Here is a 19,047-nt window from a genome sequence, read left to right as displayed (position 1 = left end):
AATGAAGAGTATCCTGATGTAGGAGTCTCCATTTTCCGGGTGAGAAAGGGAATAGTGGAGGGCAGCCGCGATGGCATCTGAGGTGGCCCTGTTGTGCCGGTAGGCATACTGCAGGGGGTCCAGGGTGTCCGGTATAATGCTCTGAATGCGGGCCAGCACCACTCTCTCAAAACACTTCATACTAATTGGGGTGCGTGCCACTGGCCTGTAGTCGATCAGGCAGGTGACCGGGCTCTTCTTGGGAAGGGGGACGATGGTTGTGGTCTTAAAGCAGGTGGGAACGATGCTCTGGCTGAGGGAAAGGTTGAAGATGGTGGTGAGAACATCAGCCAGCTCGCTGGCACACACCCTGAGAGCCCTCCCAGAGATGTTGTTCGGTCCTGCTGCTTCGTGAGGGTTGATCTTCCTCAGGACTGTGCGTACATGCGTGCATACACCTGGTGAGACAGATAGTGGAGGGGAGGTGGGGGGTTGGGTGGTCCAGGTGTGTGCTGTAGCTAGAGGTCTCAAAGTGGGTGTAGAAGGTGTTGAGGTCATCCAGCACGCTGTCTGTGGAGCTGATGATGCTGGTGGTGGTCCTGCAGTCTGTGATGTGCTGCAGGCCTTGCCACATTTGTCCAGAGTCAGCAGTAGAATAGAAGCCATTTAGCTTCTCTCTGTACTGCCTCTTGGCCGCTGTGATGGCTTTCCTCAGTCTGTATTTCACAGCTTTGTACTCCGTGTCATTACCTGATCTAAATGCATGAGAGCAAGCATGCAGCATGTGGCATGCCTGACTGTTTACCCAGGGCTTCTGATTGGGAAACCTCCTGACTTGTATGGTGGGCACAATGTTGTCAACACAAGTACTAATGTGCCTAGAAATATGTATAGTCCAAAATTTGTAACACAATGCTAACAGCTGCTGCAACATCATTAAAATTCAGCTAAAGTAAACTTACACACTGGCAAAACTAAATAAAAATTTCCATCCAGCCCCGATAACGTATAAACCCTAAGCACAATTTTTTTAATACAGCTTTTTAATAAGAGACTAGCGACCTGTACAGGGTGTACCCTCTCTAGCCCAGTGCCAGCTGGGATTGGCTTCAGCCCCCTGTGACCCTCTCCAGGATAAGCGGTATAGATAATGGATGGATGGAACTTCTTAATAAGAGTGATTGGATCCTATATTAGGATAATATTTTTTGTTAAAGTTGGAATGATTTTAAAACACTTTGGTAATTTCACATGAACATTTAGTATGGTGTTTGTTTTTGTGACTAGGCCAGTGACAGTCAATTCTCATCAAACTACACTCACACCCATACACTGAGCTAAGTGTTTTTAGTGTTTCGCTCTTAATGGCCTTTGACTTTGCTTTCCATATGTTGATTATGGTTTCATATTCTTGGATTGGTCACAAGTGAGTGTGAATACCTTGTCTCTCTCTCTCTCCCCACCACACTGGATTTATCTTTGTCTCCCCCTTTCTCTCTCATTCCACCTTTCTCATTTCTCTTGTCTCTTCTTCATTCTTTGCACCCGCTGTTCTTTTTCACCCCCTTTCCTCTTCCCAGTCAGAGACTCTGCACATCAACCCCCTCCACACTTTGATCCCTTCCACCATGTGTGTGTCATTTGGGGTCATGCTTCCAGTTGGGAACCCCCCCAATGCCATTGTCTTCAGTTACGGCCACGTGCAGATCAGCGACATGGTACAACACACACACACACACACACACACACACACACACGCTCTTTCTGCACCTGCAGCATCAGAAGGTTCAAGGGTACTGTGTCAAAATTGTCTTTCGTAATCAGAGGGATGAAGATTTTTTTAATTTCTTAGCTCTTGGTGAACAAAAACATCTAGCTCTGGTATTTATTTTTAAATTTACTTTTTCACCATATTGCCATTTGGTTTTTAGCTTCCTTTTTCTCTTCTTCTGCAGGTGAAAGCGGGTTTTGGTGTGAACCTGATTGGTGTGGCAGTGGTCATGTTGGCCATCACCACGTGGGGGATTTCCCTCTTCAACCTTACTGAGTTCCCAGCCTGGGTGGTGGCCAGGAACATCACTGGGAGCTTATAGCCACCGGTTGGATGGGGCCAGTGGCAAGGAGACAACATGAATCAGTCAGTGAAAGACAGGATGAGAAACTGAGCAAATGTCTCTGTGATAAAAGACAGCAAGAAAATGAAATATGGCATCTCAATGGTCTTAACCATTTCCTTAGATTGAACCTTAAGGAGGAAGCAGGATGGAGGGAAGAGGATAGTGAAAATCATGATTTTGAGTATTTTATCCACAAGTAATGCCAAATGTCTTTGTGAAAGTGGCCACTGGGTGGAGCTCTGACCTCCAGCAAAACCTTCTTTATGTATCTCCATTAATGAAGTTTTGATAGAATGTTCTCCCGGTGCCTGCATGGGTTTTCTCTGGGTGCTCTGGTTTCCTCCCACAGTCCAAAGACATGCCACTTAGGTTGATTGGCGACTCTAAATTAGACATTATCTGGATGGGCATCCAGCATAAAACATGCCAAGTGTGCATAGTCAGTTCGGTGGGAACTGATGATTCACTGTGGTGATCCCTAATGGGAACAGCCAGAAGAAGAAGAAGAATGATGTTTTGAGAGAGACTGTTTTCACTGAGTCACTGAAGACATCACTTACTGCTTATACATATTTGAGGCACTCAAGTGTTGATATTTTGTTTTTACATTTGTGATAGAAAAATGAAAAAGCTGCCTGGAATATGCCTTTTAGAGCCACAACATGCCTTCTTCTTTGGATAAGCTGATATTTTATAGAAATGAGCTCGGTTACACTTTACATTGTAAAAAGTGCTGTAGTAAAGCAATATAAATGCATTAAAAGAGGAGTCTACTATGGTCCCTAATGTACTATATACATAGAACTACTTATCAGTCCATTCAGATGTACCCATTATTGTTTTTATAATACTCCATAAGATTCGTTTCTCAAGATTGTGTATGTAGAGTTTATATATACTGTACATAGATGTTCTTATGTGCATTGTTTTGGAAATCTAGGTCTTTTAATATCTGACAAATGTCTTTGCCAAAGCTTCTGAAGCTGATTTTGTGCTTTATTATATGAAGAACACGTACCTTGCAGCACAGTTAGTGCATTTTACCATGTTAGTTCCTGTTACAGTATTACACTTTTAGTTTGACTGTCTCTTCTGGGAGTCCAACCTCTAACCCTGACAGTATTAGTCCCTTGCTGTAACCTCAGAGCAGTGCAGGACCACTATTCACTGCCATTCTCCCAACATCACAGATAGCAGCAGTGTCACTGCTTTTTACAATACCTTTTCTTTGCCATATGCCTACATGTGTTACCTTATAATATCAAGAATGTGAACTGTACTGTATGTCAGATATGGAAAGTCTCGGGTTCTTAAACTAATCACACCATAATATATTTTATACTGACTTGATTTCTAAGCTTTCCTTTCTCTGTATAACATCTTTTTTTTCTTTTTTATTCTGTAGTTTTTAAGGCCTGAGAGATATTTGGCTGGATGCTTTTGATTGTACAAACAAGACCCCTAACTGGTCTCTTGAATTACTTTTTTGTCTTCAGCCTGTTTGTCAGATGTTGCTTTTTCCATATTCAGAAATAGATGATGAAGTCCCAAAAGCTGACATCTTGAGTTATGCCAGTTCAATTATTTTTAACCATGGCAATTAAGTATTGCATTAGGCAGAAGGTAGAAAACACTTTATCAAGTATTGGTAGCTACAGAACTTATCACAAAATGCATGTTAAGCAACAGGATAACCATATTTGCTCTTGTTATTACCTTGGAGGTGTAACTATTCACGTGACATGTGAATGCATAAATTTGGAAGGCTATAGATCTGAGTTACTGTTGAACACAGCATCTGAGGCATTAAAGGAAGAGAGAACGTATGAGTGAGCACAGGGTTATATGGTGCAGTAGTTTGTCCACTCAACTGTCAAATCACAATAACTTGTCTGCTGGTGGAAAGGTTTGCATAGAACACTGTAATGTGCAAAAATATAAAAGATGTGCTTTACATCTTTATATTTTAAATGTAATTTGTGGCAGGTGGCATAGTGGAGTGGTGGTTAGCTCACAGCAGGAAGGTTCGGGATTCGAGCCCCAGCCAACCCGGTGCCTTTCTGTGTGGAGTTCGCATGTTTTCCCTGTGCCTGCATGGGTTCTCTCCAGGTACTCCAGCTTCCTCCCACAGTCCAAAGACAAAAAGATTAGGTTGAGAGGCGACTCTAAATTGCCCATAGGAGTGAGTGAATGTGGGTGTCTATCTCTTAGTGTCAGCCTTGTGACAGACTGGCAATCTGCAGGGTGTACCCCACAAATGTCATGTTAGCAAACTCTCATTTTGGCAAATTGGTTAGGTCATGCAGTTTATGTAATTTTTCCAGTAGTTGTTTACAGATTCATTATTTCACTTATTCATGATATCACGATTCCAGTGGGTCAGAGGTTTATATACACTCGGTTGACTGTGCCTTTAAACAGCTTGAAAAATTCCATAAAATGATGTCATGGCTTTAGAAGCTTCTGATAGGCTAATTCACATAATTTGAGTCAATAGGAGGTGCACCTGTGGATGCATTTTAAGGCCTGCCTTCAAACTCGGTACCTCTTCGTTTGACATCATGGAAAATCAAAAGAAATCAGCCAAGGTCTCAGAGAAAAATGGTGGACCTTCACAAGTCTGGTTCATCCTTGGAAGGAATTTCCAAAATACCTGAAGGTACCACATTCAATGCAATACAAACAATGCTACACAAGTATAAACACCATGGGACAACGCAGCCACCATACCATTCAGGAAGGAGATGTGTTCTGTCTCCTAGAGATGAATGTACTTTGGTCTGAAAAGTACAAATAAATCCCAGAACAGCAAAGGACCTTGTGAAGGCACTGGAGGCAACAGGTACCAAAGGATCTAAAATCAGGTTCAGAAATATTGGAACAATTATAGTTTTTTTTTGGCATTTAGCCTCTGTATACCACCACACTGAATTTGAAATAAAACTCTTAAGATGTGAGCAAAGTCAAGACTTTCAGCTTTAATTCAAGGAGTTTGACAAAGGAGTGGCATTAACACCCACTCTTGAGGATGTAGGCATGCCATTGTCAAAGTCTACAGTCAAGAGACAGCTTTATGAATGTAAATACAGAGGCGTCACAACAAGGTGCAAACCACTGGTAATACTCAAGAACAGAAATGGCAGATTAGACTTTAACAGAAGACACCTAAAATGCCTGCCCAGTTCTGGAATAAGATTCTTTGGACTTATGAAACCAAGATTAACTTCTACCAGAATGATAGGAAGAGAAAATTATGAAAAAGGGAGGGAACAGCTCATGATCCAAAGTATATCACATTATCTGTCAAACATGGAAGCAGTAGTATGGCATGTGTGGCTGCCAATGGAATTGGGTCATTGGTGTTTATTGATGACCTGACTGCTGATAAATGTAAAGATGAATTATGAAGATGATACGGCTATACTCGGCTCAGATTCAGCCAGATGCTGAAAAACTGATAGGCCATCGATTCATATTGCAGATAACAATAATGACCCAAGACGTACAGTAAAAGCTTCCCAAGAGTTTCTTAAGGCAAATTCACCCAAACTCAACCCAAGAGCATGCTTTTCACTGACTGAAGGCAGAAAGACCCACAAACAAGCAGGAACTGAAGGAAGTTGCAGTAAAGCTGATGATGGATCAAACTAGGCTAGTTTGAATTCACAAAACCTCATTTAACACAAACTCTTAGATCCCCCAAACTCCACGTGGAGGTACACTATTAGTCAAAAGTTTGGAGACATCTTCTCGATGAATTGAATGGAAAAGTGTGTCCAAACTTTTGATTAGTAATGAACACCACCATTCTGTTCTGAGCATACAGTACAATGACTGCTCACAGAAATAGGGAGGAGGTGAAAATTCAACAGCCAACAAAAACATAAAACTCTTTTTTTTAAATTTATTGTTTACAGTTTTAGGATGAGTGAGGACACATGGGCTGGACCCAGTGGGTCAGTACTGTACTGGGTATTTGTATAGGCTGCACAACTGATCATATGTATTCTAACATTAAAATTAAAAGTATATATACTTCTCATTTAAATTATTAACAAGATAAGAGTTTAAGCACAGTAACAACATTACATCCAATTCCAGTGAAATCCAGCTAACTAAGAAATTTGGATTTACAAATAAAAGATCTTTTTAATCACTTTTCTTTTTTGATTTCCTTTGTCATAAAATATCTCAGACCATCTGGGTTGATACAGTACACATGAGCTTGAGGCCATGTGGAAGTATTTCTGAAAATGAAACTTCAAAGAATTTTCAAACAGGTCCCTTGTGTTGCCATTTTGAATTGCTAACATGTACTGTATGGTGTTCTAGTACTGCTTTCAATCAGTATAAATAAATAAGAGGAAATACAGACTCTGTCCACCATAAACTTAGAAAATCTTCCTCCAAGTCCTGCACCTCAGGGCCCTGGTCTGAATAGGCTTAAAAGTCAGTATGCAGATTTCACTGTCTGCTGTCCAGTAATGTTAAGAGGGCTGCTGGGGACCTTCAGTGGATGTGAAGCCTTCAGTCTGCATCTTCTCCTTGTATTTCAAATAGTTTCTCCTCTTGATGAAATATTTCACCTATCAAGGAAAATGGAAAAATAAGAGACAATCCTGCAATTCTTCATTTGGACTGGATGCAAGTCTCACTTGAGTGACGTGTGCTTCTGTGAATGAGGCCTATTCTAATTAAATAATTATAATAATTTGATTGTCAGTTGGACTGGCGACCTGTCCAGGGTGTACCCTGCCTCTCGCCCACAGCTGGCTGGGATTGGCTCCAGCCCCCCGTGACCCCGTTTGGGACTAAGCGGTTTAGAACATGGATGGATGGATGAATGACTGTCAATTCACTTTTTTGCTCTGTTCAAAAGTCATCCTTTATGACATCATGGTCTATACTAGATACAGACCCCAGAACTCTGACTGCCAAGATAAAAAGGAGGGATAGTTTACCCACTGAGAGGGGCATTTAGCCTCAAATTCGCTCTGGAAGTTCTGGCAGGACGCAGCTTTGTCATCATTGTCATTCAGACATTTCCACAACTGGTCCCTGGCATCCCAGCAGGCCTTCCTCTGTGATGAATTTGGAGCTGTCATTGCTACTTGACTCTAGGAGAGATTTCACAAAGACATGAGATGCAGTGGCTGCTGCTACAAGATGAGAAATTGTTCAAAACCACCATTATAAACAAAAATCAAGTACTGTATTGTTGTTCACTATATCAACTAAATTGCTTTAGTTACTTTGCTACATAAATAATACTGTTATAAAACCATTACTCTGAATTTCCATTCATCTGCCTCAAAAGACCAATATGCTAACCTTCTTGGCACCGCTGTACTAGATTCAATTTCTATTAAACTGTACACAATTAACTTACAACAGTTTGCAAATATCTAAAAATAAGGTAAACTGATAGTAGCTGCCAAGCTCGTAATAAACTCTAGTCACTCACCGAAAGAAAGCTTAAAACCTCCCAGAGTGTGTTTTCGTTCCGACCACCACTGCTGTTTGCACCTGTCACTCCACAAAAAAAGAAGAACCCGCGTAATACAACAACTAAGATGGAAAAAAATACTTCTGCTGGACTGAGAAAAGTGAAGGACGGGACAAACACCTCGTCGCTGCGTGATGACGTCAAGGCGTATGGTGATTAAAAAGGCGTGTGATGGCGAGTTTTATTAAAAACCAAGCTAAAACGATTTCGGGTCGCTTGATCAAAACGCTAAATGTTATGTCTTATGTGAATTGTATAATTTTTTTCTTCAAGCTACAAAAAAAAAAAGTAATAATTTTTTCCTCCAAGCACCAAAAAAAAAAAAAAAAAAAACAACGACAAAAAAAACAAAAACAAAAACAAATGAAAGGATGTAATATGTGAGAGGAAGTGATAGCTAAAGAAGCATCCTCCTGTAATAGTTTTCATTTTCCTTATACCAGAATATGTTTTACCTCCTTAACATGGCAGCTACTTATTGTCTTCAACATTTAGTGGTTAGTTTAGCCCACCTGTTGTGTTCTGGTCAAATCTGACCAATTTACAAGTTTCTTCTCTTAAAAAAGTGCCGTAAATTTCATCCGTTTATCATGAGGTTCCATGACTTTGTTCACAAATGGCATTTGAACATATAAAATTAATTTGAAATATTTTTATGAAAATGTGTGTTTTATGGAACTTGTATACACCCAAGGTCTTCCCGGTCAAAAATGACTAGTCATTAGAAATGAATGGGTAAGCCTACAATTAGTGTATAAAACAGAGATCTCCTTTCCCACACCTCAACACACAGGTGTCTTTGAGCAGACACACACACACAACTTATGCCCCTTTTTGGCTTCCATGGCAACCCCCATGGGAACCTATTGACAATATAATTTTTACCCCACATGAACCACACCTGCTGAAAAACAAAACTTCAACATTGTTTGAATCATACAACCTTCTCAGTATATATATATCTTTTTTGAGGCCTTGCTCACAGTTCAATGTGTGGCAGCACAATGGCCAAGAGATATACTGCATGTGAAGCTGTGGACTTCATAGTTGACCATGACAGTGATCCTGGAAGGAGGGAGACCAGGTGAATATCGAAGCCTACGTGGGTGTGTTGATTTTGTGTGGTGTCTACAGATCCCGGAACGAATCTGCATACAGCTTATGGGATGCAGACACCGGTTGGGCAATTTTTCATGCTACACTGTCTTTGCAGACCTTTCATATCCAGTCACGTGTGATTCACTTTGATGACTGCCACACAAGAGCAGCCCGCCGTTAACATGACAAGCTGGCATCAATCAGGGAAGTTTGGCAGAAGTAGGTGGACCACCTGCCACTCATTTACAAACCAGGTCCTGACATCATTGTTGATGAGCGTCTCATCGGTTTTAGGGGATGGTGCCCGTTCAAGCAGTATATGCCAAACAAACCATCTAATTATGGTATAAAGATATGGGCAACATCTGATGCAGAGACAAGTTATGCCTGGAACATGCAAGTACACACAGGCAAACCGGCTGATGGTGTTCCTGAGAAAAATCAGGGGAAGAGGGTGGTCCTAGAAATGACAGCAGGGCTACAAGGACACAACATTACCTATGATAATTTTTCCTGGGTCAGGAGCTGCTCCAAAAAAAACTGACCATGGTCGGAAATAAGAGAAAACTAGAGAAATGCATTTCCTGTCAAAAACGCGTGTGGATGCTGATATGCGGAAGGATTGCCCGGAAAATGCTTAAAATCAATTGCTGAAACAGCTGAAGGATGTTACAGTGGTATTTACATTAACTGTTTACATCAGGTCCTCTGTCATCCCTCCAGTTCATAATAAAACTTTCCAGAATGTGTCTTTGTGAAGTTGTTCTGGAGTAAAAATGGTTTCCTGCCCTCCAGCAGTGGTCAAGGTATATAATAACTGTACAAGTTTCAAACATATTTTCTTTCATAAACTCCAGTTTATAACACAGTCTTTCTGTTTTCTCTTGTTAGGATCACCTCCATCACACTATCTCCACATCACTATGTGCAGATCCGTTGTTCTACAGCAGGGGTATTCAACTAAAATTTAAAGGTCCAGAAGATCATGTCTATTTAGTGTGATATATGTTTAAGTAGCCTAGTAGTTATATCAATATATGCATGTAATTAATTCCTGACTGTTAAATCAAATTAATTCAGTACAATTCAAAAACCTTTTGATAATATTTATTGTCATGTAAGATAGAACTGAACATATATGTATGATTGCCGATATGAATAATGTTCTCTCATTTACTAAATAAAAGTAGTATTTCACTTTTCTTTGTAGCAGATGATGCTGACATGGGTATTTGCTATATTTGATCACAAAGCTCTTGTTTTTGTTTTCCCTCAAGTAGTGTTGCATTCTTTGACAACCCCTCCATCAGTAAATGGCTTTTTGCGTTGAGCCAAAATCCAAGCAACTATGAGGGAACACTCATGAGCATGTTGTTGGGCTCAGGATCCTGGTGGACTGGTCATATTGGTCTTTGAGACTATTTATTTTCTGTGATCTCACTTCAGATTTGAGTTTGTTCAAAACCTTTATGTTTTGTCTCATAATGGCGTTTCACATTGGCGCTTTTAATCCAGAATGGACAGACTCATTTCTGTTCATACTTACCACTGGGAGCACTAAACCAGTGTGTCTTGTGTGTTCAGAAACCGTGGCACATAAATGCTCCATTTTCGCTGTCCACTTTTATTTTTTTGGAAAGTGCCATTTGTTCCTTATTTTTCTCTCCCTTTCTCCGTCTCACATGTCTGTTCCTTAACTTTCTCCAGCGCAGTTGTCTGTATCTCTCCCTTTCTCCGGCTCTGTCCTCTGTATCTCTCCCTTTGTTTTCTTTACATAGATCGCTATTGTTCGACCCAGTTCTTTTATTGAAAGCGCGAAAACTGAAGACAGAAGAGGACTGTATAAAATCAGCAAAAAATTTAATCAAAGTCTGGTCACATGTAAAGCCATACACCGCTGATAGAGCTTCCACAGGAACCCCGTCATAAAAGAGTGCCAAGTTATCATCTGTAGTTCAATTTATCTTTGTGTGCGGGAACTGGACAGAGGTTGGACTTACACATATCCTAATGCTATTGGCCATAGATGTGAGCAGGCCAACCTCTGCTCATGTCAGCTTACTGAATATGCTAATCAAATAGTGTGGGAGTGTTGTAACTCAGGTGGTATCTAACAAAAACATGAACATATGGTCATCTTCAAAGGGCAGACATCCTATCTATAAAAACCCTAACAAACAAACAGTAAATACTGGACATTTGGTCAACTTCAAAGTGCAGAAATCCTGTATACACATTCTTCAACAGACAAACAGGAAATACTAATCAGTTTTAACAGTCATCAATGCAATTGTGATACATATAAGTATGGAATAAAAAATAGGAAAAGAAACTTAAGTTCATATGACTCAAATATTACACTATCTTTCTTTTTCTTTCTACCATCATCTCATGTGTAACTCGCCTCTAACTCTCTCATCTCTCTGCGCTATAGAGTCAATGTTTATTACCTGGAATGCACAGACTTGACATAATAAACAACAGAAGAAAAACTATAAGTCCTATCAAAAAAATCTATTCACTTTGAGCAGCAGGAGGTTTCAGCGAAAATGCTGATCACCTCTATGTCAAAATATTCTACAAAATGAAGGAACCGTGGTGATTTCTCAAATACCCTGCCGTTTGCTTTCCGTGAATATTCTGAATCGTCTTTTTGAATGGAAGTCTATGGAACAGTGAGGCTGGCACTCTCTCTGGAATGTCCGTTGACTACCTAAGTAATCCTCCTTCCCCTAGAATTCTTAAGAATATGAAATGGATTCATAATTATTCATCCCAAATTACACACTGGACAGAGCAAATATCTACAGGGTTCAATGAGGCTGTGGATGTTAATTAATGTTATTACAATGTAATATGATGCGTTCAGATTGTGCTTGGTGAACACTGGATGTGCTTGTGTGACTCAGGTATTTTTATTCAAAAATAATATTGTCTCCACATTAGATGGTTTTAGATGATTTCGCTTTTTTGAGACAACTTCCCCAACTTGGGAGAAGACCTTTTCACACTGCACAGAAGATGCTGGTGTCGCCAGGAACTGTTTGGCCAGGTTGAACAGGTATGGGTACAGGGATTTGTGCATCGTCCAGTAACCCAAGGGGCCCTGTGATCTGTCCAGAGGAGCAGACAGATATAGCTGAACCTCCACAATGGCATCTGCAGTAGTGTTCTGAGATTTTTTGGCATCTTTCTCAAGAAGCTTCTACAGGTCAGTGCCTGAAAATAAAACATTACAGGACATTTATAAAGCATTTAATTACAAATAAATATATAAATACAAATGTGATTAATGGTGTACCTGTGGAAGCCGCAGCAGGTTCTGGCTGTGCTGGTGTTGATGATGTTGATGGTACTGCGTCATGGGGTGCATTTTGGATTAAGGCAGCACATTCTGATTTCAAGCGGCGCACCATTCGTGAAATATAATTTATCTTATTTGGTGGCACCAATTGAAAATGTTCCCACACTTGTGACTGTTTCCTTGATGGTTCCATAGCAAGGCAATCCAAAATGTGTTGACAGGAGGTAGGACAGAACACAGTTTCATCCAATTTAAATACATCTGTATCGCGTTGTTTCAAAGCTCCTATCGAACTAAACCAGTCAGCTGATTCAGTGTGAATGAAGCAGGGAAGTGGTTTGAGCATCATCAGTCACATGGTTTTTCCCGATTTGAAGCAAGCTCCAGCACAGTGCTTAAGAAAAATACCCTTCCAAGTTTGAAGCAAGCTTCAGAGCCTTGGTGTCAGATGGAACATCACTATCTCCAGTTTTGTTTGCTACTTGTAGGTTTTTGGAATCTTCCCCTCTCCCTTGTTATGGACTATGTTAATCTGGACTTAACCTGCTACTTTGGGTTTTCGCTGCTCCTTTGATTTGTTGGTTTTGTTCCATGTATTTTCTGTTTGTTATATAGCTCCCTCACTGAACTGTCTATTTGTTGTCTTCTTCTTTGTGTTGTTTTGTCAGGTTGAGCTCCTTAATTGTTCCACTTGTCTCTTTGTTCCATATCAATTATATTAAAATCTATTAATTACTGTACCTCAGCCTGTGCCTGCAACCTGAGTCCTGCCCAACCCTTGACACTGAGATTGATTCTGTTTCCCTTCGTTCAGGTTTAGTTTATTGATAATGAGAGGCTATTGGTGCTTCAGTAAACTCCGGAATAAAAATAAATCAGGTGACATTTTAAATACTGAAGATGTGATCAGGAGATCTCCACTTGAGAGTCAGTCCCTAACTGGTAAATTTGTACAGTATGGGACTGTTCACCTGGGCGAAAGGTGACTGTTCTGTGAAGTATGAGTTCAGACTGGAGAGAAAATGGATTTATTCACTTGTAACATGTTCAACATTAAAATGAATCTTAAAGAACATTAGGTTCTGTCCAATTGGACGTTAAACTGTCTGGCTCACAGAGCTTGTAGTGTAAACATGAAGTTAAACTTGTCAGTCGGTGTTACTACACAGACAGGTGAGATCAGTCAGTGTGGATGTGCAGACAGGTGAGCTGTAGAGGAGCAGGCATCCTGGTCACGAAGTCTCTGTCTGCTCGACTGAACCTCCGCAGCTCTGCAACAAACAAACTACATGTTCTTCAGGTGTGGTTTCACTAAATCAGGCAACATGTTATCTGGGTAAAATTGAACTATGTTCTTATTTTGAAATAAATGAAACGTGTGTTACCCTGTGGTCTCTGATTGTTATTTTTCCTGCAAATGATAGAGATCGGACGACACACAACATCAGTGCTGCACACAGACAACAGGAAGTGGAGGAGGGCGTCATCAGACTCAGAGTCACACACCTGAGACAGACACACAGGTAAATACAGTTACACACAGGTTAAACATCTACAGAAACTGTCTGAGCACAGGAAGTGCTACTGACCAGACTCTGCCCCCGGGGGTACACTCTGATGTGACCTTTGACCCTGAGGGCCCTCTGAAGCCCATCCCACTGAGAGTCAGCCAATCCCAGCAGAGGACGAACCAGAGCACCCGAGAACCAAACGTGAACCTCACCTGTGCCATCATCAATCACCACTCTGATTAAAATATAGATCGATACGTCATCAATCACTGATCAGTACAAATACATACTAAATGAAAACCCAGCAGACTCAGTCCAGGCTGCGGGTTCCAGGTGAATCCGATTCTTACTTTGCTTTGGACTGAAACACTGAGGAGGTCGAATGACACTGAGAACTGGAACAAGACTGAGAGAGAGAGAGAGAGAGAGAGAGAGACAGAGAGCAAGGGGAGTTTATCACAGGATAGTTTAGAAACTAAACAATGATAAATTCATAAACGGCTCCTGCTGCTCTGAGATCAGGTTTAATTTTTATTTATTAGTATCATATCTACCTGTGTGTACACTGTGTATAAGTAGTGTGTACCTATGTGTACCTGTGTGTAGAGACCGGCACACAGCGAGCAGCTCCACTGCAGCTGCAGGAACAGGAAACGCACCACGTGACCTCTGACCTGACCCACAATGTGCTCCCTGCTCAGAGTCCACAGACCCAGGTGCATGATGGGAGCAGGAGGATGCCGAGCAGCGCTGACAGAGGAAAACACACATGTTAATGTGTCACTACGTAGGAGTTGTTTTAGTCCTGATCAGTCGTTGGTAGATCAGTTACCTTGTGTCTCCCAGTGACGTGACGGTTACTGAGCTGATGGGTAAATAACTGCAGTACACTCTTCCTGACCTGGAACACAGGAAGAACAAGAGCATATACCACCAAGGCACAACATTCGCTCAACACAGATGGGGCCCTTGTGAAAAATGAGATCCCGAACAACCCAAAACTGCTGTTTCTAGTATGGGAACCTAATGAGTGGTGGACCCTGTACTTCCTTAACCATCACAGAGCGTAGCCTTCAGGGTCAACGCCGACCGTCCTTCTTTGTTATTCCACTGCATTTTCTCGATGTCCCTCTGCTTAGAGGAGGGAGGGGCCGCATGTAAACACCTTCAAATGTTTGAATGTTACTGTGAAATGTGCACATGTGGCCTTGCTTTTCTATACTCACGGGAAAACTGGGAGCACACAAAGTGAATCATCAAATTTTACAAAAACAAGGTGTAAGGTTAGAACAACGTTTGGCTTTGGTTAAGGTTATAGGCAGGCCCAATCCCAGTTCACCCCCCAGTTGGCGCACTGTGTGATTCAACTCGTCACATCTGTTTAACCATCATCATTAACTACCGATGACGCACAGAGGTCTTGAAGGGTCGTCCCGTTTCACATGGGAAGATTTCAACCACGCTTCCTTGTAACTCTGTTTAAAGCTTGGCAGAAAAACAAGGGAACTCAACAACAAACAGGACGGGGCCTTAGTCTCCCAGAAATGTAAGTCTGTGTAGGTACCCAGCAAGTGATAAAAACAAGAATGTGTGTTACCTGGACAGCCTCCTCTGGAAACCAGACAGCAGCAGGGTGTTGCCTGGCAACAGGCCAGGTTGGTAGGGGGTGTGGCTTAGGTCCAGGTACACCTCAAGACTCTTCCCACTTTGGTCACACATAGTGAGACGCACACCTGAACACACACACTGTCATGTCTATCCATCTTTGTGAAGACTCTCACTGACAAACTACATCCCCTAGCCCCAAACCTAAACCTGGTTCTAACCAGAACCCTAAAACCAGGCCTGAACCCTCAAACTGGTTCATAATCACAGTTCCATGTGGCTTGTTTCTTCTGTGCTGAGGGAACATTAGTTGATTCTGTGTGTGTGTACCTGTGTGTGAGTCGCTTGTCCTATCGTCCACACTGATCCTGTCAGACACCAGACCCTGAAAACACACCAGCTCTGAACTACACACACACACACATACAGACATGAGTTATCGATCACCTCAGTCACAGCATCTGACAGGAACAGGTTTCAGGCTCTGAATACACCCTGGGTCTGAGAACACAAATCTACACATTTCTCTAATGTTAGCAGTTAATGCTGAAGCAGCAGCTACAGGAGGCATCAGTGTGTGTAAACAGTAGAGGTGTGTGATGGACTGGTTCACCTGCAGTCCAGGACCTCAGAGACCGACAGGACTGTGGGTGAGAGAGCCTAGAGAACCACAGAGAGAGTTTTTTTTTTATCATGTTCTGTGTTAAACTTGTATTTATATGTGTGTGTGTGTGTGTGTGTGTGTGTGTGTGTGTGTGTGTGTGTGTGTGTGTGTGTGTTACCTGTTTGCAGGTGTGCAGCAGCTGTGGGAGTGTCAGAGTGTGGAACCTCCAATCAGATCGCACCTGTAGGGTGGAGTCAGTTTGGAGCTCCACCCTGCTCTGCTCAGAAACACCAGAGCCAATCAGAACACTGGGATCCTTATGGACACACACACAGACCAATGAGCTGCCAGGATTCTGATGCTGCAGTAAAACTAGGTCAGGGTGAACTCCACAAGCCGACCGACACAAACCCAGGATGGTTCCGAAATTGTCCACTACATTGTAGTGTTGTCAAAAGTACCCATTTTCAATACATATCAATTATGAATATTTGAAAAAGTTTCAATATTAATTTTCCAAAGTATAAATACCATCTGTGCTTTCTCACTCTCTCTTTGTGTATATCTCACTCTGGACTGCAAGTTTGCACATGCAAATGCACACAATCGTCTTGCTCCTGTTAAATTTTAAGCTAACAACACACTCTGGTGTAGTGTTGGCTCATTACAGATGACCAGTGCTGATTTTGTTTGATAAAGAAAACAACACTGCTGTCTCACGATGCTACAGAGCTTAGCACTGCTAACAATAGGTGCTAGCAACGTACCTGAACGTCCGAAAGCCAACATCTACAGAGCATCTCCCATTTCAGCATCAGTGAAGCACAAAATAAGATAAATTGTTAGGAGTGTTGGCCCTACTATAATTTACTAAGCTAATCCCCCACAGAGTTGACAGGAAAATGCTGGTTAGCACACAGACTGTGGCAATTTCAGAGGCTCTTGCACATGAGTATTACCTCAAGAAAGACAAAAAAATGACTGGTAATGTCTGCTACAGTCATTATACACACACAGACACACACACACACACACACACACACACACACACACACAGAGGTAGGTAACCAAGACATAACCTCCTCAGCGAAGCTAACAAACCACCGTTGGTTTGTATAACCTCTAATTTACACTGAAAGGGTTTTTGGCAGCATTTTCTATGTGTGTCTCACGCTGCTGATTCCTTTATATCAAATGAGTCAATCCTCTGCTAACCCTCATGTTTTTTACGCTTCATGTCTATTTTTCCCTTCTCCTACATTTAGTGAAGCCCAGGAACTTGTAGGACTTCACTGCTGACATAGTGCTGCCAAGTATGGTGAGGGGGGGTAAGGTGGGGGGTTCTCCCTGAAGTCCACTGTCATCTCCACTGTTTTGAGTGTGTTCAGCTCCAGGTTGTTGTGGCTACACCACAGGACCAGCTGCTCAACCTCTTGTCTGTAGGCTGACTCGTCGCTGTCTCGGATGAGACCAATGACCGTTGTATCATCAGCAAACTTTAGGAGCTTGAAAGAGGGGTCCTTCGAGATGCAGTCTTTGGTGTAGAGTGAAAACAGCAGAGGGGAGAGCACACATCCCTGGGGTGCACCTGTGCTTATTGTCCAGGTGCTGGATGTGGTTTTCCCCAGCCTCACCTGCTGCTTCCTGTCTGTCAGAAAGCTAGTAATCCGCTGACAGGTGGGGGCAGGCACAGTGAGCTGGGTCAGTTTGGAGTGGAGGATGTCCAGGATGATGGTGTTGAATGGCGAGCTGAAATCCACAAAGAGGGCCCGCGCATAGTTGAGGTGTTGCAGGGTGTAATGCAGTGCCATGTTAATTGCATCGTCCACTGACCTGTTTGCCCAGTAGGCAAACTCCAGGGGGCCTAGCAGGGGGTCTACGGTGTCCTTCAGGTGGGCCAACGCCAGTCTTTCAAAGGACTTCATAACTACAGATGTCATAACTACATAAATGCATGACTGTGTTTAACTTCTCTGATAAATGTCACCATCAACCACATTCATCCAGAAAAAATCTTCATAGTGCAAATACTAACTAATCACAATCTCTGCAATTACACGAGAAATTATACATTTCTATAAAATGTCATGTTGTTGATCCAGCATTTAAACCAATCAGCTCTCAGATCAGGTGAGACCCAGGTCATGTCAGGATCAACGTGTACATAAAACTAACCAGCTGCACCGTGCACTGATTGCCGCTGATCAAATGTGATCTGATCTGAGACCTTTCAGACGTGCCTATTCAGTTCTTCATTTTTCAGTGATGTCACATCTAATCTGTGCTTTGACTGGCTCTGACAGCATGACCAGCTGTCACAGGCACTGATCCCCCAACGAGAGCTACAGGTGAGCCATCAGCCCCACCCCTGACATAGTAAGAGGTGTAGTTACCCGAGTGTTAGCAGCGATGAGTCTGTAGAAACATCCAGGCTGCAGGAGAGGAAACCACCGAACTGACACACCTGAGAACACCAGCACGACCTGCACACACAGGTAACACACTGATTACTCCACTCCAAGTGCATCTTGACAAATATCACCCACACAGGTGTGTTTCTCACCTTGTCCTCCCTCTCCCTCGCCATCTCTCTGTCTGTCATTGGTCCGTTTTTTGGGTCCCGCCCCCAGTTGACCACTGGACCAATCACAACAGCTCTCACAGAGAAGCTTAGCATCAGTCCCATCTCCTCCTCCTCTAGCCCCGCCTCCATGTTCTTCCAGGCCATGCCATCCTTCTGCTCCACCATGATCACCACAGAGATGTAGGGCTGTGTTGCCACAGCAACACCGGAGTCTTCTCCTCTTCTTGTCTTCCTCCCTGCTGTCTGTCCCCCTTCCTGTTCTTCTTCTACTACCCGTTTACTGTCTGTGATGTCACATAGTGATTCCTCCCCCCTCTGTCTCAGGTGTGTTATCATGGCAGTAGATGGACTCAGGATGTGCAGGTGGTCCAGAGAGAACTGCAGGTAAACTCTGTCAAATACACACACACCTGTGAGGGTAAGTCTCCAGGAAATGAATGCTAGGTCCCCACAAAGAATCGAAACATGTGTGTGTGTGTGTGTGTGTGTACCTGCAGTGTTTGCGTGTGATGAACCTGTCCTGGTCCAGGTGTTGGTACGAGGGGAAATCTGACTGGAGGAATCTCTCCGTTACCATGGTGAACTGCTGGACACACACCAAACAACCTGTGACACACACACACACACACACACATATATTGAACCTGCAGCCTGTGACCTCTGACCTCTGTGTGTATATATATATATATATGTGTGTGTGTGTGTGTGTGTGGTACCGAGCCAAGCGGTGTTGAAGGGC

The 19,047-nt window shown here is 42.5% G+C and overlaps 3 protein-coding genes across 3 annotated transcripts in view; 1 reads left to right on the top strand and 2 right to left on the bottom strand.

Moving 5' to 3' along the window:
• slc13a4 (solute carrier family 13 member 4) overlaps positions 1-3,446 on the top strand; it is a 33,173-nt gene extending 29,727 nt beyond the window's left edge. Inside the window, exons 15-16 of the mRNA XM_020601419.1 lie at positions 1,560-1,697; positions 1,935-3,446. Of these exons, the coding sequence (XP_020457075.1) occupies positions 1,560-1,697; positions 1,935-2,072 (276 nt within the window). The 3' untranslated portion in view covers positions 2,073-3,446. The remainder of the gene's footprint in view (positions 1-1,559; positions 1,698-1,934) is intronic.
• A 1,609-nt stretch (positions 3,447-5,055) lies between these two features.
• On the bottom strand, positions 5,056-7,746 carry coa6 (cytochrome c oxidase assembly factor 6). The gene is made up of 3 exons (XM_020601232.1): positions 7,561-7,746; positions 7,058-7,213; positions 5,056-6,682 (listed from the first exon to the last, which is right to left on the bottom strand). Exons 2-3 carry the CDS (start codon positions 7,199-7,201, stop codon positions 6,584-6,586), a joined length of 243 nt encoding a protein of 80 aa, XP_020456888.1. The 5' UTR covers positions 7,202-7,213; positions 7,561-7,746; the 3' UTR covers positions 5,056-6,583.
• A 4,447-nt stretch (positions 7,747-12,193) lies between these two features.
• The window catches only part of ctc1 (CTS telomere maintenance complex component 1), a 14,383-nt gene continuing 7,529 nt past the window's right edge, over positions 12,194-19,047 (bottom strand). The window contains exons 13-25 of the mRNA XM_020601490.1: positions 18,800-18,959; positions 18,288-18,699; positions 18,118-18,207; positions 15,903-16,040; positions 15,734-15,780; positions 15,451-15,527; positions 15,113-15,248; positions 14,348-14,416; positions 14,112-14,265; positions 13,866-13,921; positions 13,594-13,750; positions 13,390-13,510; positions 12,194-13,275 (exon numbers count right to left, since the gene is read on the bottom strand). Of these exons, the coding sequence (XP_020457146.1) occupies positions 13,184-13,275; positions 13,390-13,510; positions 13,594-13,750; positions 13,866-13,921; positions 14,112-14,265; positions 14,348-14,416; positions 15,113-15,248; positions 15,451-15,527; positions 15,734-15,780; positions 15,903-16,040; positions 18,118-18,207; positions 18,288-18,699; positions 18,800-18,959 (1,709 nt within the window). The 3' untranslated portion in view covers positions 12,194-13,183. The remainder of the gene's footprint in view (positions 13,276-13,389; positions 13,511-13,593; positions 13,751-13,865; positions 13,922-14,111; positions 14,266-14,347; positions 14,417-15,112; positions 15,249-15,450; positions 15,528-15,733; positions 15,781-15,902; positions 16,041-18,117; positions 18,208-18,287; positions 18,700-18,799; positions 18,960-19,047) is intronic.

This window comes from Monopterus albus, unplaced genomic scaffold (genome assembly GCF_001952655.1).
Source record: "Monopterus albus unplaced genomic scaffold, M_albus_1.0 scaffold51.1, whole genome shotgun sequence".
NCBI lineage: Eukaryota > Metazoa > Chordata > Actinopteri > Synbranchiformes > Synbranchidae > Monopterus > Monopterus albus.
Note: the sequence above shows the minus strand (reverse complement) of the source record. Positions and strands in the feature narration are given on the sequence as shown.